At 37.1% G+C, this 27958-nt stretch overlaps 1 protein-coding gene across 16 annotated transcripts in view; it reads left to right on the top strand.

The window, feature by feature from the left end:
• The window catches only part of CACNA1D (calcium voltage-gated channel subunit alpha1 D), a 171486-nt gene that overhangs the window by 125738 nt on the left and 17790 nt on the right, over positions 1 to 27958 (top strand). For 6 of the 16 annotated variants that reach the window (XM_064667674.1, XM_064667672.1, XM_064667679.1 and 3 more), the window contains exons 30-41: positions 2235 to 2318; positions 2648 to 2731; positions 11528 to 11566; positions 11986 to 12114; positions 12853 to 12918; positions 13199 to 13290; positions 14108 to 14267; positions 15489 to 15616; positions 15735 to 15831; positions 17371 to 17473; positions 18553 to 18654; positions 24096 to 24226. In XM_064667674.1, coding sequence (XP_064523744.1) covers positions 2235 to 2318; positions 2648 to 2731; positions 11528 to 11566; positions 11986 to 12114; positions 12853 to 12918; positions 13199 to 13290; positions 14108 to 14267; positions 15489 to 15616; positions 15735 to 15831; positions 17371 to 17473; positions 18553 to 18654; positions 24096 to 24226 — 1215 coding nt within the window. The remainder of the gene's footprint in view (positions 1 to 2234; positions 2319 to 2647; positions 2732 to 11527; positions 11567 to 11985; positions 12115 to 12852; positions 12919 to 13198; positions 13291 to 14107; positions 14268 to 15488; positions 15617 to 15734; positions 15832 to 17370; positions 17474 to 18552; positions 18655 to 24095; positions 24227 to 27958) is intronic. The other 10 variants (XM_064667683.1, XM_064667681.1, XM_064667686.1 and 7 more) reach the window with 5 other exon arrangements.

The raw sequence follows: 27958 nt of genomic DNA, 5'->3' as shown, positions 1-27958 counted from the left end.
TGTAAAGTGTTTTAGCTGTATTGAATCAAAATGTGAATTTTTTATTTCAGTGCTTTATATCGTAGCATGTCTAGTAAAGTCACTTTTTCTATAGCTGAAATTCACCTTTATTTGGAGGACCTTTTTTGTAGAGGAAGATGGATAGCACACCTCAGGATTGTGCTGATTATGTGTTTGCTATTTGCCAATAGTCTCTTATTTTGTGTGTATATATATATATATAAATATTGCTATTTTAAAGTCAAGAAAGATTCTTAGAAATGAGGAATGTGAATGACCAGGAAGGGTATGAGAGTAGCTCCCTTTCTTTAGTTGGCAGCTGCTAATCTCATTAGGATTATAAATTTCAGTACTGTTGGGGTAGTTTAGCATGATGTTTAGTAAAACTTTGGGAATGGCTTGTTCTCATGAAGCAGGATGAGTAAGGAAGGAGTGACAGGGAATTGTGCAGAAGCTCTCAGAAGAAGAGGAGCTTTTTCAGGAGGTCAAATCCATGAACACTTGTTTTTGCCCCAAGAGTGGACTTGATAGTTAGTCCCAAAGAACCAAAGTGTGAGGTGCCAAGGGCTGTGGAGATAATCCTACTCTGATCTATTTTCCTCTTACAGCCCCTTCTGTAAATAAAGGAATGATTATAGCAATTTGTGTGTTAAAAGGACTAGAAGAGAGTAGCATTAAAAACATAATGAGCCTTTCCTGACTCTACTCAGTGCTTCCTCTCCTAGAATAAAAGCTCTACTGTAGCAGCTCTCTCATAGTCTCCAAGAGCAAATTCCTACACAAAATTAGCTTTTTTATCTTTTAAACTGTGAAATTACTAGGATTCTCACAGTTTAAAATCTCGAGAAAAGCATCAGTCCAATTCTAAAATATTTTGGAACTGATTTTGCTTTTCAGTGCTAACAACCCATGTAATAACTTAAACTACTCAGCTAAAACATTATCTTATAGTAAAGTGTAATAATAAGTGTAAATAGCACATTTGCAATTTTAAGCTTCTTGCTAAGTTTATTATTTTAGAGCTTCAGTAGTTGCTGACAAGTTAGTATTTTAAAATTTTAAAGTTTTTAAAATTTTAAAAGCAGAATGTACGTATACAAAATGTCCATTTCAGCTTTGGTCACGTAATGCACATTCCTTAGTCATGGTTGGCTGATAAATTAATATATCTGAATGTAGTAAGGGGCAAGTTCAGTAATTTTTGCAATTCTGGATTTCTGTAATAGCTAGGCAAAATCCACATATTGCAGAAAACCTACATCTCTTGCATCTGTAGAGTTGTCTTCATGAGCATAATATGCCTTGATTTGTTCCCAGTGACAGATTGATCCTGGAAGCCACCTCAAGGTTTCTTCTGAAATACCTTTTTGCTCAAAAATGCAGTTTTGATGCCAGTAGTCAGCTAATTGCATCACAGCACTTTGTATAACCCTTTGCAGCAATGTCCCAGTAACCTACACATAAGGAATATATATTTAAAGCCATAAAATGTCAGAAGGGTGATTAAGCAATTTATGAAAATGAATTTTCAGACATTGGACTGGCTGCATTATCAGCATTAAGAAATTGTTCAGGTTGCTGTGGTTCCTAGCACTGACTTCACTGGATACAGAATCAGGCTGTGACTGCAAATGTAGTATGAGTTCCTATATTAAACCTAGTTTATGAACAGAAGATTGTCAGTTCTCTAATATTTATGCACATACACATAAATAATTGTGCATGTTTAGCCAGTTATGTTCTTTGACCTTTTAAATATTTTTACCGGTCACTTAGATAGGACTATCACAAAATCCTTAACATTAAGGAGGCTTCAATTGGCTTGGTCTTGCAGAAATATTATAAAAGGGATCTTGTCTTGCTCATTAGGGTATATGTGTTAGAATTTTTCAGCCTTGCTGGAAGTCCAAACCCAGTTTTGGATGATGGCTTGCCTGCCAACATTGTGCTTATCTGATGGTGTGTTATGCATGTGTAGTGTGTGTGTGTGTGTGTGTGTGTCTGTGTGTGTGTCTGTACATGTATATATATAAAGTATATATATACACACACATGCACATATATGTTGCTTTTCCTTCAGTAGGCAATATTGTTTTGGTTTTGTTTTGTTTTTCTCATTAGACCACAGGTTTTGTTTAACTAATTTCTGTTTATGCAAAACTAAACAGAAGTATGCAAATATTTGACATTTCATGTGTAATCACAAACGTTTGCACCCTGCCTGCTCTGTTCAGGGCTATTTTAGTGATGCCTGGAATACGTTTGACTCCCTCATCGTTATTGGCAGCATAGTAGACGTCGTTCTCAGTGAAGCTGATGTGAGTATATCCCAGCTTACTTTCCCCAGTCCCTACTTCTCTTTCTCTGTCTCCCCACTATTTCCATCATCTGGACAAGTCACAGATTTTGATCTGATGTTTCTAAAGTTTGAGTACAGACCAGTCATAGGTCAATTATGTTGATATGGGAAATAAATAGCCTTTTTTTTCTGCCAATTTTTTTGAGCTATGAAAGGGAAAGATTAGATTGTATAGTGGTACGTCAGAGAAGCCTAGAGTGTTTCTGTGTTATAACACTGTCCTTTTCTTCTCTTTTTCTGTTTGTGTTTTTCTCTTGCTCTCTTTCTGCTGAATGCTTGTCCTAACAGCACTATTTCACTGATGCATGGAACACTTTTGATGCCTTAATTGTTGTTGGTAGCGTCGTTGATATTGCTATAACAGAAGTTAATGTAAGTAGCAACTGTTCATGCACTAAAAAGTAATTGCTGTCATCAAGAAATACAGAAAATGTAAAATTAATGCCCCCAAAATCCTTTTTTAGAAAAGTATGTTTAATCCTGGAATCAAAGGCTAAAGCATTGGTATAGATGTTTGTACAAGCTGTTATTACTTATTTATATGCCTGTATGGTTGCACGTGCACACAGCATAGTGAGACAATAAGAATTATGTTTTTCTATGCATGTAAAGAAAATATTTTTAAAAATTTACATATAAAATAGAAATTAAGCTTCTGTTACTATTTTACTTGAAGCCCAATGGGTTTTTTATGTAATTTGACTAAGATAATTCAAGATTCTGTAAGTTGTTTCAGTGCCTCAGTTTAACAAGTAATGATTTCTTTTTCTGTGGGAGGGTTGGGTTTTAGAGCGGAGTTAGCATTTGTCTCTCATGAGGTAGCAGAAGGAGGGCACGTAAGAAAGTAAGGCTTTCCATGCTGTGGAAAACAGAATGTTTGCTCTTTTCTTATTCCTTTGGCTTTTCCTATCCTGCAGTAAGTGTTTTGAAATTTGAATTATTCTTATAATACTTGGAAAACTCCATCTTTCACCAAAATTTTGACTGATGGCCATTACCCATATAGGTGTTAGGACAATAGATTCACCTTAAAATTGCTTCCTGATCTTCTGTTAAAGTGTGAGAATCTCATGAGTGACTAAAACAGGAGTGATGTGATAACATGGGAGCAGGAGAATCTTAGCCTGACCTTTAGATTTCAGACTGATTTTACTCAGTTCTCAGTGGGTGATGGATCTTCCCATGAACTGAAGGAACTTGAGCTGCCAGGGAAGGTCAGTCAGCACAGAATTGCAGTGCCCCACTGAGACATTTTTTAAAGTATAGTTACTCTTCATGGACTAGATTTTTAAAAGCTGCCTCTGATTTATTTTTGATGGTTTTTTTTTCTTTTCCTTTGGTTTTGTTCAGGGTTTTTTGTTCCCTGAGAAGTTTAGACCGAGACTTTCAGCTCAAGTATTTACAATTTACCCACCGTCTCCTGTCACGATAGTGTAGATGAGCATATAACTGCAGAATGTATTTGATTGTGAAGAGATTGAAAGATAGCTCAGATGTGCTTTCACGATCAAAGGAGATGTCCCTGCATTTAACACTGTATGGACAGTGTTAATTTGACAGCATTACTTGTAACTGATCACTGCTGAGCTTTCAGCTGGGAAGAACACTGTCATTTTAGTAATTCTCACAGTTGTCTTGAAAATATTCTGGAGATCAAGTAGTGATCTTCAGGATAAGTACAAACACAGTCAACAACTAGCACTGTCATTTCTCAGTTTTCATGCAATACTCACTGGAGGAAAAAGGCTCATCTTTGATTTCTTTAGTTTTGCACAGCAGACTATTTGTGTACTAAGTATTGTCTGTTCCTGGTCTTTCCACTTTTCTGTGCTTTGTTTGTTCAAGTCAATAGTGTGTTACAGTTTCAGTATATTTTTGGGCTTGATTTCCCATTTTCAACATGAAAGAGTTAATACTGCAGAGTGTCTAAGGAAATTTCTTAGATTTTTATTACTTTTATTATATTGATTCTACTGAATTATTCCTGCTTGATTAGTTCTGTGTAAATTTCTGTAATACAAATTCAGTATTTTAGAATCTTTTCCTTAGTCTTTTTTTGGCATTCTGGATTGTGCCATTCCACCTATAGTTGTTACCTGACACTGACAGTGATCCTGGGAAATCTACAGCTCTGCTAAGATGCTGGCAAACCTTTGTTTTCAATGGGGATTTCAAGCACAATTGGAATAGCACCAGTGAAAATTCCCACTGTGGAAACTTAAACTGAGGAAGCTCAGCCTTGTTTGAGGGCTGATCTGAAGCAGTGACAGCACTGACATCAACTCAGATCTTGTTGCAGTTCTGATTGCACAAGCACAACAATCTGAATTGATCAATGTGAAAGAAGACTTGAAAGAACGTGAATACTTAATGTACTCCATAGGAACTAAACATTCTTTTAGGGTTACATATATAATTGCCTCATGCTCTGGAAACAGCTCAGTGTCATTCTGACAGTCTAACTGTGTATACTTAGATCCATTGCTAAGGCCAGCAAGTCTTTCTGGTGTACAAGAAGTTTATATCTGACCCATTTTTTTCAAGACAATGGGTTGGACTGTCCAGTTATCTATCACCTTGATTTCAGTATTCAATTCTGGAAATTATATGTCATCTCTTTTATTTCATTGTTCATTTTTTTTTTTTAACACTTTATAATGTATATGCTGCCCTGAGGGTGATTCTTCTGATCCAGTAACCTCCCATTCATTCACACATAATCCAGGAAATTACTGTGCTTTGAATATTTTTAGTGCCTGTGGAAGTCAGTGTTTATTGTATTAAGCAATTTACAGGATTGCTCAGCATCCTCAAGGACTGGCTCAGTGACCAACGCCAGAAATGAACCACCTCAGAGCAACATATATTTTGGCAGTAAAACATTTTCTATGATTGTTTTTCTTAATTTACTCTTTCATTTAATATCCCTTCCTTCAACCTTCTTTTATGAACCTAATTGGTTTTCATGTTCATTTTATTTTTAGAAATTATTAGAGGCAAGTATATATAAGTAAATATGTATATATGGTATAGCAACAAAAAAAATTAAAACCACTACTAAAACCTATATAATTACTTTTGGGCTCTGTGGCCTTTTGTTTTCAAAAAGTTTCACATAACATGCAAGACCTTGGGTGGTCATAGAAATGGTTCCTTGTCAATTAAAGAAGCAGAGGAATGATTGTGAGACACAAAGTGTTGTCAGCCCATTTTGGGAGATGGACATATATAACTTATGACAATGAGAGATAAATAAATTTGAAATAAAATCTGAATAGATGAGTAAGTTATTAAAAGGAAATAACAGAGAAGTTTCATTCTGGTCTGACTGTATAGAAATGATGTTATTTGTCAGCTCAGACACCATTTGTATGACCAACACTGAATGATTTAGAAGCATGATCACATTGTTGCAGTAGTGGTTACAAGGGTTTTAATTCACATTTTTTATATAAGTTTCTTTAGCCATTCATGTGCTGCCAAAATGTCAAGAAAATAATGCAGAGATCACTTTCCTCTTCTTTTGTGCAAACGTTTAATGCCATCACTATAGGGCTAATTTTATTCTAGAAATTAAGTAAAATTCTGGTTCTTTGCTGAAATAGGGCTTAAACGAATAGCATTTATATCTTCATCCTGAGTCCCTCAGGAAAACCTGTTTGTCTTGAACCATCACTGTAAACACATGAAGCTTGTTCAACGTTTACACTGCTGGAACAGCTGAGAGGGACTGGGAGCAGTGTCATACATCAAAAAAGTCCAGCAAAACCAGAACTGCATGTTGTGCCATTTGGCAAGAAGGAGCACCATCATTGGTATGGGATGCTCTGTTGGTTTGCTGGGCTGCTGCTGGAGTGTGTTCTGGGAGGGCTGGTGCTTATTTTTACATAGTTGCCCACTCACCTGGTAACTGGTGGGACAGCTGGCCTTGGTTACGTGGAGGAGTGGAGTAAAAACATCGTCTCTATCTCCTGCAAGAGATTCTGGGTTCCAACTTTGAACAAGAGCAGTCCAATTCAGTTTAGATAGAATCATAGAAACAACCAGATTGGAAAAGACCTCTGAGATCATCAAGTCCAACCCTTGATCCAACACTGCTGTGGTTACCAAACCATGGCACTGATGCCACATCCAGTCTCATCTTAAAAACCTCCAGGGACGGTGAATCCACCACCTCCGTGGGCAGCCCATTCCAAAATGATATCACTTTATTCATCCCTATCATTTGTTAAAACTTTCCTATCATACGTTAGAACATCCCTATCATATGTTAGATTTTGGTTGTAGTTACTGATATTTTTGGATAGCGTCAATATATATTTTATAGACTTTTGCAAATGTATCTCTATAGGCTCAAGGATAGGTCAGAAAATACATTCTCATATGGCTTTCCTTTCATTTTTATGATGTTTTCTTGCCATATGAAATCTCTACTCTGTTGCAATATTTAATTTGGAGACGGAAATAAATTTCTGAGCTGCTTTCCTGAAGATGGTAACATTAATAATTTATTTATTGCACAATTGAATATTTTTTAGTTATCATATAACACCATATGCCAGCAACATGTTAGTTATGAACTTAGAGTTTTAAATACATCTTTTACAAAGGAAAAGGTATTTTTTTAATCTTCTCTGGGGTTCTTCGCATTGACTCAAAATGTTTATTAAATTATGTTTATGGGCATTTGGTTCACATTAAACAGGGAATATAGAGAGAACTAATAAGACTGTGGAGAAAATTACTTGCCCACACATCTGAATTCCAATAACTGTTCTCTGTACAAATTGTATGTGTATATGACACACATACAGTACACATTTCTGGAGATATTTTGGCAACCTGAATGTTTTCCTGTATATGCTGTTATCATCATATGTGTTTGTCATTCAGATGCTTCCTTCTATATTTGCAATGATGATGACATTGTCATTATATGTTCATTTGTTCTGGCATACTCTTGGACCCTTTGGCACAATCTGTTAAAAAGAAGCATTTGACCAACACCATATACTAATATCCACTGTTTTTCACCATGTTTATTTTTTTCTTAAGCACAGACCTACTTTGTTTGCTTCCAATGCATGATACAATCTGTTCCACACTGATCACAGTTTTGACATCGAAGTTCTTTTTAGTCAGGATGTTTATTTTGAACATTTGTTGCAATATCACGGGTGTAATGAGGAGTTCCTGCTTAGGAAATGTGCTAAATTTTTCACAAGCAGCATTAGTACTTGACCAAAAATGGTAGCAGGTTGAAAACATTTTAATCAGTGAGTCAGAAATTGAGGTTGATCATGGGTTAATCTTTTTAGAGGGTTGTGATTGTTTGGGGTTTTTGGGGTTGTGATTGTTCTGTTGCACTTTGATTAACTAAAAAAAGAAAAATCATATATTACTGCCTATTTAAAGTATTTAAGAATTGGCTTAAAATTCCATAGTTCTGAAGTGCTGTGCTGACCCAGGCTCTGAGTGTGGCTGGCACATGGCTGACAGAAAAGGTAGAATAATGAAGGCAGCGTCTGCCCTCATTCACCTCGTTGCAGGGTGTTGGTGAGCCAAGCAGGGAGAGCAGGAAATGTTCATTTATTCCGGCTGTGCCCATTACCAGACTCCTAGCAGTGATCCCGGAATCACATCTGTCATCTTAGGAATCACACAGTCCCATGGGGGGCAAAAAAATCCTAACGATGACCACCAGCCAGTCCTGAAGCATTGGAATGATTGGTGGAAGGTGGGAGGAAAGAGGAGGCTGGAGGTAGATTTTCTGACCACAGGAAATATTTTTATTTGCATTCTTGTCAGCAGACATCATCCACAGAGACAGTCTGGGCTCAGCCTGCCTCTTGCTCAGTCTCAAGCCCATTTTAATACTTCCTCTGCATATACATAAATGTGCCACCTACTGACATGTGCACAGGCTCAGGATATTCCCAATGTTGCACATCAGGTTGTGTGTTTGGTTACTGTATGATTTTCTTTATCTCCAGGAAGCAGATGTTCTGTTTTTGTCAATCTGTCTGTTATTATTGCTGAACATTGTGTTATCTTTACCTGAGTAGCCCAGATCAGAGCATTGCTTCGTGCTGGATGGACACACATAACCATTAACTAATTTTGTCTCCTAAAGGAGCATTTCCTTTATAAATAAGTACGAATAATGTTTTTTTTGAGGTATAACACTGTATTAGTTTCATTATAATTGGTATTAATACATAATCCAAGCTGCTTTATTATCAGAGGGAAATGCCAAAGAAGGTAAAAAAATAGATAGATTTACTTTAAAATGTCAAACCCAAAACACTTGGCCAGTGATGGGCAGAAGTTGAATACTTTCAGATCCATTAGAAAAAATTCCTCTGGTGTGAGGTGCTCATGTTCATATTTTGTTTCTAGCATCTATCTCCACCTTGGTATTAATGCACAATTTACTTTTTGTGATCAGGGTGTTTTTCATTACTGGCCTGCACTTTCCAGTGTCTGTAATTGGTAATCTCTTGGATATGACATCCTAACACTTCTCAGCAGCATCAGATCAGCCATCAGAAACAGGCAATTAGGACTGCTTAGTCCAAAGAAGCTGAGAAAGAGGGATTTGTGAGAGGACTGTGTGTTAGTCGGTCCTGGGCATACACCACTGTGCACACAGTGACCTTCAGCCAAAAAAAGTGGAGGGATCATCATTGCTGAGTACCTGCAGTAGAACTGTTTGTTTAGTTTGGGTAATAAAAAGTGAGAATGAAATAATTATTAAGATAGTAATACATAGAAAAACCTTTTTTTTAACCAACTTCTCCTTTTGTGAGGTTTTTTTTTCATAACCAAGTCATAATATAAACTCATTATTTTTTTGTTTTGGAAAAGTGATTAAATAACTATGTAGGACCAAAGTATCCTTTTTCTGTTATAATCTATCCCATTACATATTGCTATCCTAATACTGTTCCTAGCTTATTTGGGGCCCAATCCTGCTCCTATAAAAGCTAGTGGGAAAAACTCCCAAATGCCAAACCCAGCATTTTACTTTATTTTTAAGTTTCAGTTTGTGATGATACTGTAATTCAGCCTGATCTGTATCTGTCAAATACTTTGTTCTTTGATGATGCAAAATACTGAATGTTACTTAAGTAATTTGCTCACTATTTAAGACAGTATAAAGCTCAACATGAGTCAGTCTCCAGAGATTAATATGACATTTCAGGCTTCATCTGCAGAAAGTATAATGAGACCCTTTTTTTTTTTTTAAATTTTAAGATCAAACGAATTTTTTTTCTGTACTAAAAAGTCAATAGTGCAGGTTTGGGATGGATGTAGGTAGGCAACTTTGCAAGATTGTTTCCATTTTTTGTGGTATTTTGAAATTTATGATGTTTGTGATAATGATTTTCTCCTTAATTATATTTTGATAGGTTTATTTCAAATTGTTGAAATATGCAGGGAATTTCTAATGAAGCAGATGTTTTTCATTGGCAGCATATTTTCTGTGTATTTTATATAAGTTCTTAGAAAGTTTAGATGTTTCAGCTGATTTTACAAATACTCTGCTTAATAAAGTTTAATGAGGAGATCTGGGGTTTACCTATTTTAATGCAAAAATTTAGTAATAATTCTTTAAACAGTTTTAAGAGTCTTTGTTTCGTAATCTTGTGATTCCTGGCAGGGCAGTGATGTATGTATAAGTAGATTGCATGTACTTGAGCAAACGGTTATTTTTACCTCATTTTTCCCTTGTGATGCCTTTCTATTATATATGTTTTGAAAAAAGATAAGGGAGAAAACAATTAGTGTTTTAATAATGATCTGATTTTTAAAAAGTGCTACCTCTTACTGTTTTTTTTTTTTTACCGTAGTATGTTTATATAATACATTTTCAGCACAATCAGCTCCTCTCTTCTCCCTTCCTTCTCCTCAAGTTTTATCTTGAGTAACAGCAACACTTGAGATTTTAGTAGAAGTGTGGCATTGAGTGTGACAGATGCATCCACAGTGTGTTTGAAGCAGCACTGAGGTGGCATCATGTTCATCTATGTGACAGGAATTGTTGAAAGGTTTTAAAAGAAGGATATTTTAGGCAAGAGGGTAAGACCCATCACTTGAATCAAACGTCCAGAATTCCATTTGTTCTAATGCAATAAACGTTTTTAAAGACTTCTGTTCAACTTTGGAAGAAGCTGCTGCAAATCTCTCAGTGCACAAGCAAGCACAGAACGTTGGTCCTCTAAGCTTTGCCAGCTGCTGTGCAAAGTGTCAGACCATTTGGGATATTGGGACAGTTTCTCCCAAAGTCAGACAGAGAGATTAAAAAGAAAAAACTGAGATTATTCTTCACAGGACACAGAGTTTGGCTTTGCGAACAAGAAGTTGGTGTGTGCTACCCTTGTAGCTCCTGAGGCTTGCACAGACCTGTTCTAAAAGGGTCAATTGAGTGCTGAAGCCCCTTCTCCATGCCTGACCCTGTTACATCAGCTCAGGTATATGAGTACTTTGTAGGTGGTGAGAGAGTTCAAGTATTGCCTTCTCATTTGCACTGCTGGGGAAGTGTTAACCTTCATGGCCTTGTGCTAGAAATGTTTGTCTGTCACTTTGGCAGAGTGAAAATGTGTCCTTATAAAGCACTGCAAAACCCAGTGTTCATCACTGAGTAATCTCAAGTGAATTAACTTTGCTTTAAGAAAGCTCCTGATGTGATATAAAACACAATTATGGTTAGATTCCAGTGATGGAGTAATTAATCTTCAAAAAGAGCACAGCAGAAAAGGGACCTCGAAAGGCTAGTTTGACCCCAAAGCTTTGTTTTGGAGTTTTAGTTGGGCTTACTGCTATAATTTCGTACAATTTATGGAAGTTGATGGCTAATTTTGTTTGGCTTACATAGGAGCAGATATTTTATTTTGTATTTATTTTCTGTCAAGTCTTTTAATCATGTTTTATACTAGCAGATTTTAGTATGAGTCAGCTAGCAATGTTTTAGTATGAGTCAGCCAACATGAAATGCTAAGAGGATGGTTTTATAAGGATATTAATGTTTTGTTCAGGATGTTATTGAGTTGAAAGATGTTCATTTACATTTGGAAATAAAAAATGTTCTACATTTTATTTATGGTTAAGCTGACTTTTTTGATCTTTTATTTGATTTTAATATTTAATGTTCTTAATTTCTTAAAGCCAAAGCCAACTGAAACAGTCACAACTGATGAGTCTGGGGTAAGATCAGTAAACTGACCCCAGTGGTTTTACCTCTACTTGAGTTTATTCTTTTTACCATGTCTTTTTTCCACCAATTTTTTCTGTATTTTTCATAATTGTCTTACTGCAAAGGTGTTATGCAGTGGTTTGCATTCATTGTCAGTGTTCTATTGAAGTCTACTACAAACAAACCCAATATGATCCTATTAACAAACCAGAAAACTTGGAAATGCATGTGATGTGTGAAGCATTTCTACAGGTCCTGTGTTTTCAGCATGTAATTTTTCCTTTCATATCATGGTTATCAAGGTGAACAGGCCCTCAAGATACATTTTTCAAATCTTACCTTTTCCACCTTTGCATTTTATGTTGTTTTTTCTGGAAGTGTTGCATGTTTGAGTTTGTATTTGGTTTGACTTCTCCGTGATGCTCTTCAGAACTCTGAGGACAGCGCTAGGATCTCCATCACTTTTTTCCGTCTCTTCCGGGTCATGAGGTTGGTGAAGCTGCTCAGCAGAGGAGAAGGAATCAGAACTTTACTGTGGACATTTATCAAGTCATTCCAGGTTAGCAAAATTGGTTTAAATTTGCTTAATAATTATAACCGTGTATACACCAAATTTTACGAAGAAATACCCTGTAGAGTGCAAAAAAAAAAAATAAAATTAATACTATCAGTGATATCAAATATATGTAAATATATTTCCATGTTAATGCCAAAATGAACTTCACCAGTTACTTCAGGGAGGCTGAGGGTCATTCTTTGTCATTTAATAATAGCTGTTACTGTGAGATTTCTATGGTTCTTCCTAAAAAAATATTTGGTATATTTAAAAGGGGTAGGATAAGTTTGACATATGTAGATCTCACGCTGCCACACATTTTATTAGATGATTAGAAAAGAAGAATTTAACCTATTTTTTATACAAAACCAATTTCAAGTGTAACAGATACTTGAATCATTGCTCCTGAAAACTGATGAAGGTGAAGTTAATAGAACTCTGTAACTGTATAGAATAAAGTCTCTCTGTGTTGTCAGAATCAGTAATGAAAATAAAATTAAAACCACTAAAGGTGATTCCTCCCTCTGGATTGCTGGCAGAAATAATTTAAAATACAATGAAGCTTGTGTTCATTCTATGCAGCAGAGTATTCAGAGTGACAGGTAATAATGTTTTAAGCACTTGCAGAGGGAAAAAACAACTTGGAAAAGTCTGTGTTGTAGAGAGAAATTATTTTTGTAAATGGAAATAGAAACTGTGTAGTGAAGTTATTAAAAGACAATGCACCTGTCCCGTTTCTAGGCTCTGCCTTATGTTGCCCTGCTGATTGCCATGCTGTTCTTCATCTATGCTGTCATTGGGATGCAGGTAATTATACAGTTGTTTTAGGATTAAAAAACAGTACAGTCTTGTCTGAGACTTGTTTCCTAAGGTGCTTATTGAAGCATTCCTTTGATAGTGGTGCTGTATGTAAGGCAGTGCCTTCAGAGTAACGTAAAAATCACTATCTTGACAAATCTGAAGTTTAATGAAAGTGTGTCTGTGAAAGTGTTTTTCATACATTCTGAAGCAAGTTTAATCTGCAAGGCCTACAGCCTCTGTCAGCACACATCACTGGAATGAAAGTCAAAATCCTGGTTTATTGCAGGTATTTGGAAAAGTGGCCATGAGGGACAACAATCAAATAAACAGAAACAACAATTTTCAGACTTTCCCCCAAGCTGTGCTTCTTCTCTTCAGGTGAGTAAACCTTAACTCTTACTGAATGCATCTCATTTCATAGATCTATGAAAAATGTTCAAAATGTGTTTGCAGGTGACAATCAGTTCAGTTTAACAAGCCCATACTCTCTCTGTCTGTATGCTGAGTACATGGGCACAGCAGGGGTTTGATGATGTGATACAGAGCTAAACTTATTGCAGCTGTTGTGAAACACCTCATTTGTGCAGTAATTGTCCAGGTAGAGCCCAAACATAGTCAGCCCTGATATCACTGTGGGAGTATTGGGAAAGGGGAAAAAGATTGTGCTCTTACTGAAATCATTACAAGTACAACTAGTGGGACAGTTGGAAGAAATGAAAAGCTGTTACAAACATAACGAAATAAACTGTTCTTTACATTTACTGAGGAGCTGACAAACAGTAGAGGGTGTAACTTGCAGAAGGGAAATATCAGATAAGCAGCAGGAAAGACTTTATGATGGCAAAGGTGGCTAAATCTTGATGGGGGGGATTATACAATCTCCATCAGTGGAGAGTTTAAGAAGAAGGTAACCATTTGCCAGGAATGCTTCCTGGAGCAAGGAGAGAGAATGACATGGAACTCTTATGGTGCATTAGTTGACCTTATAAAATGTGTCTGCAATGTCAGATGTATGCTTGTCAGTTCTAAAACTTGCTCTGTATTTCTTTTACCTAGTTCCTGCTCTGAAATGTTCTTCTGGCTTCACATTTGCACCGGTGCAGCTCCCAGCATTTTGTCAGAGCTTTACAAATTAATACATCTTTAATGCATTTTGATCAAATAATTCTCATTTTATCTTTGTGACCTTATAAAGGTGTGCCACTGGAGAAGCCTGGCAGGAAATCATGCTGGCATGTTTGCCTGGAAAACGCTGTGATCCAGAATCCGATTATAATCCAGGGGAAGAATACACATGTGGAAGCAATTTTGCCATCATTTATTTTATCAGTTTTTACATGCTCTGTGCATTTCTGGTGAGTTTAGCTTTTGCTTATTAACAGAAATGAGCTTTAGGCATTTTGACTTTCTTCTGGATTAAGAGCTGTGAGTTGAGAGAATGATTGAAAATCCCATATCCAAAACATTTTGGCAAGGTTATATTTTTCCAAACAGAATCTTAAATCCTGTATCCTCTACCAGTTTCACCACCAGGGTGGTGAAACACTAGAACAGGTTGCCCAGAGAGGAGGTAGATGCCCCCCATCCCTGGAAGCATTCAAGGTTAGGTTGGATGGAGCTCTGGGCAACCTGATCTGACTCGAGACGTCCCTGCTCGTTGCAGGGGGGTTGGACTAGATGACCTTTAAAGGTCCTTTCCAACCCAAATGACTCTTTGATTCTAAATTCCCACGTGCAAGATTTTCTTCTGCATGTAGGATGGTTGGCTGCACCTTTGAAAGCTTCTTAAGTCTTTTCATAGCTGTTATTTCACGCACTTCTCAATAGTGTCATTAAATATCCCCTAATAATAAAGCTGCAATTATTTTGACTTACTAGTAAATGCTATTTGTATTATTTAAACTTAGCAGAATTTGGATTGGTGTCTCTACAAGTGTGCTCAATTTGTGGCACATGAGATGTGAACAATAACCTTTCACCTAATCCATGGCCTAATGGATTACTTTCTCTAAAATAATTGTTGAAATGTTTTTCCTCATTGCAGGTGTGTGGTCTAAGCTGGTTGATTTGTTCTATTCACAGTACTGATCTCCTTGCAAAAGGAGAGTGATCCAGCAGAATTCTGTGAACTAATGTAAACATTCACATTCCACTGCTCTGTATCACCTTCTGTGTTAACAAAACATATGCAGAAGTCTTACTGTTATGAAATTGGATCCTATTACTACAGAAACTGTTTCCTGAGATCTACACTGTGTCAAATATGTGTATAGGATCCATTCTTCAATTCGATGTAGTGGGATCTGGCAAATCAAGGAAGAGAAACAAATCCATTTTGTAGCCTGTGTAAAAAACTGACTACTCTATAGTAGAATCATATTCTTGTTATGTCATTACTTGATAGAGTTTCAGTTAGTTAAATGAAATTATTTTCTGTGATATTTGATTATATTTGCCAAAAAATTGTCAATTCTTTTGTTTGAATTCTTAACCTACTCTACCTACTGAATTTAAAAAAAATAAGTGCAAAAGTATCAAGACAGATTGTTCTTAATTACTTTTTTTCTCCCCTTTAGATTATAAACTTGTTTGTGGCTGTTATTATGGATAATTTTGATTATTTGACACGTGACTGGTCTATTCTGGGTCCCCATCATTTGGATGAATTCAAAAGGATATGGTCAGAATATGACCCTGAAGCAAAGTAAGTTAGATCATTTCTCTGATATAATTTATTTGGTAAAAACAATAAAAGCAGAACATAGTATATTTAGTATATAGTATATAGTGGATGTTTGGTAACTGATGTGTGTTGGTTCCAGGGGAAGGATAAAGCATCTTGATGTGGTTACATTACTGAGGCGCATCCAGCCACCACTTGGTTTTGGCAAGTTATGTCCTCATCGAGTGGCCTGCAAGGTAGGTCTTGGTTTCTCTTGCAGTTCATGCAATTCTGGCCCATATTTATTACATGTGCACAAGTAATCCTGTCTTTTCACAAGGTTTCATTCACTCTCAAGTTTTCCTGTTTGTTTGTTGGGTTTTTTTCCGGGCTTAAGTTAAACCAGCAAAATTAAGGTCATTTCTTTCTATGCACTCATTTGAGTACTTGCCACCAATGTAAAACTCTTCATAGAGGATCTAAGTGATAGGGATCAGTGTGTGTATCTGTTATTAGTCTGTTATTGTCACGTATCTGAGCTACCTCATCCCAGCATTTCTGGTGGCCTGTCTCACTACTTCAGCCCAGTGACATTTCTGATTTCTCTTCAGTCTCAGGGAGAAGAGGGTGGTAGTTTGCTTTAATTGACAATAAAGTTTTGATACAGTGCTTTTACGGTCGCATTCAAGAGAATTTTACTCCACATGAAACATAGAAATGAGTTTGTAGGGTGGGCACTGCAAGATGATAAACCAAGCTGAAGTGAATAATGGTGTGTAATATGATATGTAGCAGTAAGTGAGAAGACAGAAGATTAATGGGAATTAAAAATGATACAGAATCTGTCAGGCAAAATGTGTGATTTTGAGGTGATTTTAATTGTATTTTAATATAAAAGTTGAAAAGCAGCACAAAGGAGATGAATGATTACTGCATTATTTGAGAACCTCAGAACTGCTGATACTGTGGGTTTAGCAATTTCAGTGGGAATAAGATCAAGCCTTTTAATTGAAGGATTGTTACAACAGTATTGTTGTTTGGATTTCTTGTATATCTGTTTTAAAAATAGGTAAGTTGACATACAGACCACTGGGTTGGAATAGAATGTCACAAGGCATACTTAAAGCAAACCTGTATGTTAAGATCAACTATTCATTGAGTAATGCTTTTAAACTGGAATAGAAGAAAAGCCAGGTCGGACGTTAGGAAAAGATTCTGATAGATTAAATAGTATTCTTTTGACAGACAGGGTCACAGCAATGCTGCTCTAAAAGATGAACACTAACCCGAAGAGGAAAGCCCCTTCCCAATAGTTCAGTGTAGGTGGCACAAGAGATGCACGGCAGGACTAAAGAGAAGTGCAAGACAGGCCTGGTGCTGTGGTTCTTTAGGGAGCACGAGGAACCCCTGGGAAACCTGGAATGTGACTGAGACTGGAGTGCATGCTCTTAAATAACTGCTTTTCTCCTTAATACTTGCACAGTGTGGCTTACAGTCATAGTCAAGGACTGAGCTTGGATGTTTGAAAATTGCCTAAATAAACAGCTCATGAAAACTGGACAGTTTTAGTTTTTGTGTGAGCATGCATGTGATTAATGCCAGAAAGAAGCGATTTTGACTGCCTGTTATACACAGCTAGGGTGGAGGACTCAACTTTTTTTGGAGAACTTATATAATTTGTATGCCTCTCACTAATATTATTGTTTGAATACATGAGGTTTTCAGAAGTTAACATTACATAAGGTGTTTTTCAAACAAAGCGGTGTCAAAATTTGTTTTCCTCTTCTCATTTTCAGAGGTTAGTAGCCATGAATATGCCACTAAACAGTGATGGAACCGTCATGTTCAATGCTACTTTGTTTGCTCTGGTTAGGACTGCTCTAAAGATAAAAACAGAAGGTAAGGTTCTTTGCTGTAAAACCTTTCTGGACTTGTCACAAGGTACAGTGAGGAAAAGTTGCGACTTATTCATTTTGTTGGACATGAGTAAAGGTGCCTTGGTCTCACTGAATCTGATTTGCTTTGGGATCATGGGTTTTGTTCATTGTTGCTAGTAATCATTTGCTAGAAAATGAAAGGAGAGGGGTAGTGAGGCCACAGTCCAGGATATTGTAGAAATTATTCTATGCTTTCATCTGATCAGATAAAAATGTGCAGCAGGGGCACAACAGGAGTTCTACTGTAAGGAATGAATGACTTCCCCTTCCTGCCCAACCAAAATGCTCCTTTCTCACTGCCTTTTATCTTGGTGCCTTGGATCCTACACTGGTGCAACTGCAGCTTTTGCATGCTTGAAAACATCCCCAGTCTGGTTGAGGCCAGTTCTGACTGGGTTGAATGGATTTCTGTAATTTCCATCAAAGAGGGAAAAGCTTTTAAAAATAGTGATATGTTTCAGATAATTTTCTTTCTGTTTTCATACTTTTTTAACCTTTTTTCCCATTCTGTTACTCCTCTATCTTCTTCTCAGCAGAATTTGAGTTCCACTGTCAACAACAAACTTAGGTTAAGCCCCCTCAGGCATCACTGTGGTTTAGGTGAGCACTGCAAGAGATGAAAAACTGCTCAGTACTCAGTTGCCTGAATTTTCAAGCCTGTACAACTGAGTAATTACTGTGATTAAAAAATAAAGGCTCAGCTTTGGATCAAGAAAGAAGTGGCTTGTAAAGAGCAAGTTGGCACTTTCTGGACAGCTTAAGTGTAAGGAGTGACAGAGTGAGGCCAAGGTCTGTAAATCACAGTTGACCTCTGCAGTGCTCCAGAGACTGATTTGAAAGCACCAGGAACTTGCTGTCTTATGGCCTTTCTTCTCTTTAGTTGTTGTATTATTGTTGTTACATGACAGAGCTTAGGTTTGCCACAAAAGATCCCTGTCACAGTCTTTAATTGTATACAGCTAATTAACATCCAAAGGTTCATTCATTGCAGCTGGTTGAACCATAATTGCCATCCTCCCTTTTTCTGTTTCATTGCCACAGGTAACCTAGAGCAAGCAAATGAAGAACTTAGAGCAGTTATAAAGAAAATATGGAAGAAAACGAGCATGAAATTACTTGACCAAGTTGTCCCTCCAGCTGGCGGTCAGTCTGACAAACTTTGCACTGTGCTGTTCTCTGTGCCTGTTGGTCTTTCTAGATTGTCAGGAACCAAAGAAATGAAATTACTACATTTTGCAGTTATAATGTCATTGAAGGACAACAAACAATAACAAAATAAATATTGAGAAAATGATATCCTATTACACTAGATAATACATATAGGACTGATAAGTGAAATTTTCTTAGATCAAAAAGAGAGAGAGGAAAATATTATGCTTATTTTCTTGCTTGTGACAAATACCTTATTAGACCTAAGTCTAGTCTTAATTTCGGATTATTCAGCAAAACAAACTAGTTTGATTTCAATGCACTAATCAAAACAATATGTTTTGTACTATGCTACATTATAGCTTATTTGCTTGTATATGCTGAATACTTCTGGGAGAAAAAAAAATTATTGCCAGCTTAAATTTTTTTTTTTTGCTAAATTAATAAAGCAAGAGGTTAAATCATCTCAGTTACGCTGGTTTAAACCAGAATCAATCCACAGTCAACAGATGATGGAAATGGTTCAGATTTACACCAGTATGACTGAGATATGAATATGGCCCATATAAAGAGATATCTCAATTGTAATGACACCAAACATTTGTGTCTACAGAATTACAAGGCACGTTTATTAGATGTTCCTACGTGCTGTAAAATAACATGTCAAATATGCGTTATATCTCTCTTTGTAAATATATATATCCTGATATATATATATTTAGCCTTTTTCAATATATACATTTTTATTCATATGCTGTAGTGTAGGTTTAGGTGACTGTTCTTTACTTGCTTTTTCAAGTTTTAAAGGTGCAGGATCTGTTGCACTGTCAGCCACGCCCAAGATATGTTTACCTGGACATCCAGTACTCAGATCTATTGTAATCACCTGGTGTTTCTTATAGTTTATTGTACCTTCATAGTGTTACAGCAGCTTCCAAGACTGATCAGACTCAAGAGCCTGGGCATGGTGGGGGTGGAGGCTGACCCTGGAAGGTGATGCTCAGGCCCAGGCAGGAGGAGCACGCTGCCTGCACTGCTCTTCAGCATGACCCAGCAAGCAGCAGTAGCTTTGTGGCTGCAGGAGCCACTCGCTATTGGTGTGGTGGCTGCCAGATAATAATGGGGATGAAGGCAAACCTGAGCCTATTTGACTCTTCAAAGGGGAACTGATACTGCACATTTAAAACAACTTTTGTGTTCTACTCTGTTGTTCTTAGCCTTACACCTGAGTGCTTGCATGGCATAGATGAATCGCTTTGTTATTGTTGTAACTATGTGCTTGAGCTTTTTCTGCAGCCTCTGTTCCTTTCAACTATGAGTCTTTCCGAATATTCTGAAGCAATTCTGTTTTAGGGTGGTGGCATGGAATTAGTGTTGCCTCTTGCCAACTTTATTCCCCTACATTTTTTAATTGAAATAGAGATGCATGCTTCAGAATAGCGAGCTCTGCCTGCCTAAATCAATCTGACAAAGAACCTGTACAGATTACATTCCTAGAACTAATCTTACATAGTAATTCACTGTTAACTTCAGCTTCATTTCATTGCTGAATATAAGCTGTATATTTATTTTCAGCTATACTAAAATTCATTGCTAATATTCTGCAAATGTAGCTCTTCAGTGTAGCTAGAAGGCTGAAAAATGGATCTGCTCAATTGATAGGAAACAGTATGGCTTCTGCAACCCAGTAGAAATAAGAACATGTTAAGAAGTCTTGCAGCTTTATTAATTTTCGATTTCAGTTTGGTTTGTTCCTCTGTGGACCTTGTTATGATTTACCTGAAAATTGAAAATATTTTAAACCACCTAGAAAAAAAAGAGGAATACAGCTATTTTACATTCATATGCCATAGGAGTGTAAAATGGCTTAGTGTACAGTAGAAATTAGTTTTGATGTTTAATATTCAGTGGAAAATTGTGTATGAATTAACACCAGTGACAGCTGATAATAGCCACCTGCTAGGAGACACAAAATTCTTTTCAATATAAATCAACAAAGCTTATAACATTTTTCTCCAGTACTGCTTTTGCTGGTATTACTGGATGATAGGTCCTTGGTGTGCTCATGACTGTGCCTCCAGAGCACTTATTTGCAGAGCAGGGTGAAAATAATCAGTATTGCATTTTTTTCCCTTGGATTATGAATAGATGCACTAGAAATAGACAGTTAATTCTTGTTACTGATTAAATAACTTATTACTATAACTTACTTAGATTGTTAAGAGTTAGCAACGCATTTTTAGTACAGAAAAGTGAAACTGCTTTGCAAAAGCACAGAATGTCAGTCAAATGTCTGATGTATGAATGAGACTAGAGAGTAAGAGAAATACAACTCACTGAAGATTCACCTGTATTCTCTGAACTCCCCAGTCTCCACCTGAAAGCCCGTTGAACCCTGCCTAATACTTTTTGCCCTCTTCTAAAAACTTCCCACTGAAATGATTCCTTTTGCTGTCACTAATTGTAATTAGCCATGTGTCTATTCTGTGGTCAGTTATGCTTAGCTGCCTCCCTATACCTGTCTATATCTGGCTTTATGTGTGTTACTCCAAAAACAAAGTCACCTTTGGCCAGGTGTCCGTCCCTGTGTGCCCGTGTCTGCAGTACAACTGACTGTGCCTGGGAAATACACGTGCATCTTGTTGGTACATGCAGACTTTGACATGCCCAATTCAGCAAACTGGTAGGGCATTCATCTGATATGCTTATAAGAAGTTGGTGCATGTGCAGAGTGATCAGTAAGGGCCCTGCATTTCTGCATACTGATATTTCACAGGTGTTGTCATCTCAGGTACACTCAGTAGTCGTGCAGTGTCATAGCCTGGTTTGAGACATGCTCTGAGTGCAACCCATAGTGTGTTATATCGAGTCTGTCACTTCTATGTGCTTGTTCCTTCTAGGAGCCATTTACTATTTCACTTCCTCAACAGTTCTGTTCAAATACTTGAAATAAAATAGAATAAAGGATGGGGAAAGCCTTATCTGGGGAGTTTGACCAAGGCTACGTTGTAAGTCAATGGGTTCAGCTAAACTAAGGCAGGCAGGTTCAGAGTAGATGCTGTGTAAGAGATCTAATACAAAGCACTGTTAGTCCCTGAAGAGCTGCAAAAGGAGATTACAGGTGAACATCAAAGGAAACATTCACAAAAAGTTTAGAAATTAGATTTGTGGAGTCAATTAAAAAGCTTTTTGCTGCTGAGGCTGAATCTGTAGACTGGTGAGCTTTTCTTGTGAGCTATGGAGTTCCTGCTGTTTTCTGCTAGTTCCCCCTTTCCTAGCAGGAACTGGGGGGCCTCAGACCTTTGAGGAGTTGTCACTTGGGCAGAGCAGGCTCTTTAATATGCTATTTCCTGCAACAGACTGGTCTCCCAACCAATATCTTTTGAAGCAATTATAATTATTTTTGCTTTGATATATTTAAAGACAAATAAACTGCTGGGAGAAGACATTCCAGGTGTTTTCACTGAAGTTAAAGCCTGTCCTACTTTATCCCATGCATACAGCCTATTTCAGATGTTATAATGGGAGGAGCTGATTTTGAATGGTAGAGGTTTCATTTTGAGATAAATTTTATCACAGAGGCAAAAATGAGTTTAAACAGTCCATGGATTGGATTCCCCATCCTTTTTTTTTATGTGAAAGCAAGTCACTAGAAGAAGAAAGTCAATTAAATTTAAATTAGAAACAAACAGTCATTGCAGGTAAAAATAGTGTTAGAAATACTGTCATTAGCGAGATACATTGGCACATATTGTTGATAAAACAAAGATACAACAGCATTCTGTTTTAATCAAATGTTAATGTATAGCACCTGATTAGAGCATTTGCTTGATGGGGGCAAGAGGAAAAGCTTGTTTAACAGAACATGCTCACGTGTAAAAGCCCCACAGAACAAAAAACAAACTCAAGTCTGTTCTAAAACTCCGTTAGAGAGTTAAAATATGGAGAAAGCAAATGACATTAAAACTTTCTAGCAGAGGTGTGTTAAAATGTGCCTGGGCATGTTAGATTTTCATGTTCAGCCACGGCATGAATGTACAGAGTAACCAAGAGCCTGAGATGGGATAAACACCTGTCTGTCCCAGCAAGGGCAGCTGGAATGATGGGAACTTACTCCCCATCAGGATGATCCCTGACAACAGAGAGAACTTGGATGCTTAGACCACACCAGCCCTCCTTTAGGTATGGCAGCAGCCAGCCAGAAACACTATTGCAAATGGCCATTAGAGGATATTGAAAACCACTGGGAGACTGGACAGCACAGCAGGAAGGGAAATAGTCAACTTCGTGTCAGATAACTCTAGAGAGGAAAAAAATGTGTGACAACAAAAGCAATGTTTTTGAATGGAAAACTATTCCTAGTTTTCTGGCAAGCATTACTGGGAGATGAAACCTGCCTTGCTGAAATGATTCACTGGACTCATAAAACAGGCACAGGCATTCTTAACATGCTGTGAGCAGGCAATTGTGGTGTCCTCACAAGGACACTGCCACCTGCCTTTGAACTTTGGAAACTGAAATTTGGATTTTGTTCACAACAGTGACTCTGTAAACATGCTTGCTTTTATTGTCTTGGCTGTTTGCCTGTCATTTGAATTGTACTAAATTAACTGATGGAAGTTATTTTCTTTTCTACCAGCATTGCAGAGCTCACACAACACATAATGTGGGAGAGAGCCATGTTGTTTTGTATTTACTATTAATATTACCTGTGTAGAAGGTGGTTAAAGACCACATCTTAAACATATAAAAACCCCATGAAGTTGTAACTTCTGTGGGATTTCATCCAAGACAAGAACCTGTCTTGTCTTATCTGACAATAAAATAGCAGAAGATACAGTGTAACATGAGCATCTGGGACACGAAATTCAGACTGGGAGATGCTCAGGTATTGCAGTGAGGGCACGACACCAATAAAAAAATCTGCAGAGCAAAGCAGGATGTAAAGATTTCCAAGTCCTTGAGCAATCAGAACAATGGTACACCAATACACTGACTAAGCAAATTTGGTTCAGCCATGACAAAAAAAAAAGAGATGTAGGCAGAACCTTTTTTTTACAGTCACTCTTATGAACAATAATGTATGTATGTCATAGTAGCTTGTATTTAATCTATTTATTCCAAGTAACTAAAGCCAGTACTTCAGCTTCACTGCATATACAAACATGTTTATGGTTTTGTTAGAAACTTACTTAGAGGGACATGAGACTTAGTATTGTATTTTCTTCTTTATTAAGGATGAGTTCACTTAACTGACTGAGCCAAAACTGCTTGCTAAAACATTGCTTTTAAGTGAGTTACAGGGTCCATTGCTGTAAGCTGAAAGTGCAGCACCTATTGCACCCATCACATTTTCCCCCCAAATCAGATATGAGTGTACAGGCTATTGATAAATATGCTGACTTGGGAGAGATCTGTCTGGTCTGTTCATTTAGATGATGAGGTAACCGTGGGGAAGTTCTATGCCACCTTCCTGATACAGGACTACTTTAGGAAATTCAAGAAACGCAAAGAACAAGGACTGGTGGGGAAATATCCTGCGAAGAATACCACGATTGCTCTGCAGGTGATTCTGTTTTTACTTTTTTAACTAACCATTTTGTGGCCTTACTTGAAATAGCAGGTAGATGAATATTGATGATTGTGCAATGCTGCCAGGATTTTATTTAGCTGGGACACTTTTGGCCCTTATTCATCAGAAAAGTAAAACGTAATCCTGCTGTTCTGTTATAACAAGGTAAGTGCAAAAAGTTATTCTCTATGGATTACTCCAACAGTAGCAAGGGTTATAAAATCTCTTACCAAGTCTTGTTGATACATTGCAATCTAAAGTTGCTGGTACAGAATTGGATAAATAAAGTTCTGAGCTATCATTTATGTTCATTTTGCTTTAACTGTTCAATATTTTGTGTTCCTACAATGGCACAAGCTAGTTCTCAGGGAACTTCCTAATATGCATGACCTCACAGTAAAGAGGGTTTTATACAGTTTTATCATTTCATAATTCTCATTGTTCTTTCCTTTTCCACTTTTGACTACTGGTGAAAAACCTTCCTGTTTTTTATTTGCAAATTCCGAATTCCACATTCATCAGTTTCTTTCCCAGGAAGTAATATTAACATACTGCATTAATGTCACACACTTCTGTCTGTCTCTTAAAACAAGCTATCAAATGGAAACCAGGACAATAGATCTGTCTGTCAGCAGGCCTGCAGCAAGCAGTCCATAGAGTACACGTGATCTAAAGGGCAAATTGTGAAAACTTCTGTCCAGTGGTACCCTTTCTATTATGAATTTTGAAACAGGCAAATGGAAGGCTGTTCTCAAATAATTCCAGACATCATACACTGCACCATTTTTATTGGATTGGGACTTTGTGAATTTCAGTTAATGCTGAATAGTTTACTACAAACTATAAATACTTTAATGTTTCTGATAATTTTTTACTCTGATGCCAAAATTTATGAATATGTTATGAAAATTCCTTTCTAAAAGAGGAGAAATGTGTTAACCTGATTTAGCTACTGTTTTCTTTGTTAAAAAATCCTGTTGGTTTATACTTCAGTTTAGCAGAACAATCTTTGCTGTGTGAAGTGAGTAATTTGTTTCATTCCTATGTCCTAAAAATGCCTCTACTGGCAGCTCTGACACACATTGTGTCACAAGTCACCACAAGCATAAGAGATGCAGCAAGCAGGGAAAGGTTCATCACAATTCTTGCTATTGATTTGGGAGCAAATGGCTTGCCAGGAAATGTATGAACTATATTTGCATAGTATGAAAGATGGGAATAGAAGTGATAAAAAGACTGGAAACAGTTGAGAGGGAAATGAAAGACGCTGGATTTTTAGGAAGGCCTTTGCAGACTTCTCTATTGCAGAAGCATTGGAACATAAGGAGCTCAAAGTTAGTTTTAAGCCACGGTATTACAGGTTTCCACTTGTGTTTTTGAAGTTTCACACGTAAAAACATAGAAACAAACCCTGAGTTTTCAAACGTGAGCGTGCTCTGTTGTTTGTTACCGGATTGTGCTTCCTGTTCAATGACAAAAGTAGAGGGCAAGATGGAACTGGAAAGAATGAACTCTTCCTTCATCTTTAGACAACTATTTTTTCAATTCAAAACAGGTAAAAAAATGGCCATGAATCTCTGCTAGGAATCTACAAAGGCTTATGGGATTTGAGGCATGGCACATTTTTTTTTTCTGATTAAAATAATGCTCCTGTGGGAATAAAATGAGACAGGCCAGTAGATGGGAAGGTTCTTCCTTTCTTTTTTCCCGTATTCTACTTTTGCCTTTCTAACAAATCAGTAGTAACTCAACTTGATTTACCTAACAGAAGTGAAAATGCCATTTCAAAGAAACCTGAAATCTATAATTGGGAAATAACCCAGTCCTACAGATTTTTGATCCAGGATATAAAGGAATAATATGACTCCAAACTGGAAGCTGCAGCAAGTCAAATTCAAAGTCAAATTGTCCCATTTGTTAGAATAATTATTTATATGAGGATACAGCTTTAAAACAGACCTGGATATCTTTCTAAAAGAGATGTTCTGCTTCAACAAGAATTTAATTTCTTCGGATCAAAGCCCTTGAGAACAGTCCTGTGGGATAGAGAGGTTGGTATAAATGATCACAGAGGATCCTTGTGGTTCTATAATGTATAAAAATGGGACATGTTTCTGGTTTTGGCCTCTTTGTTCCAGACTTACTTTGTGCAAAGTTCAAGTGGTTATAAGTGTTTTCAAAAACCTGTGGTGTTAACAACTATTTTTTGACAGCATAATTTATGGGTATACCATCCAACTTACTTCTCAACTGTACAGGCATTTTGTCTGTTTACACCTTTTTTTGTTGTTTTGAGAACTTTCTTTTTGAAATTAGAAACTTCCTGTAGTCAGGTCAGGCATGTTACTGCAGCAGCAGCTTTTATTTACTTTCTGTAAACTAGTTAAGATTTCATAGTATCTGGAGTTGTGATAGTACCACTGCAAACAGCCTCTGCTTTCTGGACTCGAGAAAGTCCAGCAGAAGCTGGGCTATGTCTGTCTGTAATTTTTTGAAATTCTCTATAATTTTGAAATTTCTCTATCATTAAGAACCTTTCTATACCAGGAATTGTTTGCTTAAAGCTTTAAATAACATGAGGAAAGTACTTTTATCGGGCTAATAAGAAAAGGCTTTCCAGCCATGTGATTCTTCTATTTGTAAAGAACAAGACCAACTGTATTTTCATATTCTTGATTACATCTTCTCTCTATTGCAGACCAGTTGTCAGGCTGCAAAATCCTTAAGCAGATCAGCAGATAAAAGGCAGTGTCACCTGTTCCAATTTGTGTCTGAAGCCATATGAGCAATAAATGGTCTTGTACTTTTGCTGATACCTGTGACTTTCTCTTGGGGTAGTTGACCTAGTTAATTAGTGAAGACCATGGTTCCTAAGGATCTAATAAACCATGCAGTGCCAACATTATCTAGCCTGGCTTTCCTTATCTCCTTTCTCCTGTGAGAAAGGGAGAAACAACCTGCTATCAGGCTTTACAGTCCCTTCCTAACCGTTGAATGAAGTAGGAGATGAGTCACAGTTTTATAATCCTGCTGATTCTTACAGTTGTTACACTTTTCCTGACTTCAGAGAGTAAACAACCCCTGTGTGAGAGAAGGCACATGCTCCTTGGAACAAAATCCCATGTCTTTTAGTTCTTAGGACAACTGTTAGTCAAGAAATTAATGTTATCTTGCAGTTTTCCCTGTTTCATGAGAATCCAATAGAATTTTTTTTAATGCAGATCACTTCTTTGCCTTCCTTTATTCCTCGTGTTCTCAGTAGTGTTTTGTTCGGGTTTTGAAGGTTGGTTTGTTTCATTTTTCACAATAGTTTCATTTAGTACTTTTGAAGATACTGAAGAGAAATCCTGTTACTGTCAAATGGCCTAAGGCACTGTTCTTCCAAGAGAGTTACACTTACTTTTTTTTTTTTTAAACTAATCCTTTAGTTATAATCTAGGATAAGCAGTTGGATGCCTTGCTTTTTGCTAAAACTGCTTAAAACATTTACTTCTCATGCTGCTATCTCTGGAATGACTTACAGGCATTGAGTTGAATCAGAAAAATAGCACAGAGCTCCCTGCAAAACTAGGTTTGCTTTGTGAATACCAGAGCATGCAGCAGGCAGGAATTCCCCTTCTTACCCCACAATAGCTTCATTTGGCATGATTTTTATTCGGTAGAGCTGAGGTTTTCCTCAAGGATGTAGCATTTGCTGTTAGCCCAACACAGCTGCTGTTTGGGTAC

This window comes from Pseudopipra pipra, chromosome 11 (genome assembly GCF_036250125.1).
Source record: "Pseudopipra pipra isolate bDixPip1 chromosome 11, bDixPip1.hap1, whole genome shotgun sequence".
Classification (NCBI taxonomy): Eukaryota; Metazoa; Chordata; class Aves; order Passeriformes; family Pipridae; genus Pseudopipra; species Pseudopipra pipra.
The sequence above is the reverse complement of the archived record's forward strand: the minus strand, read 5'-3'. Positions and strand labels throughout refer to the sequence as shown.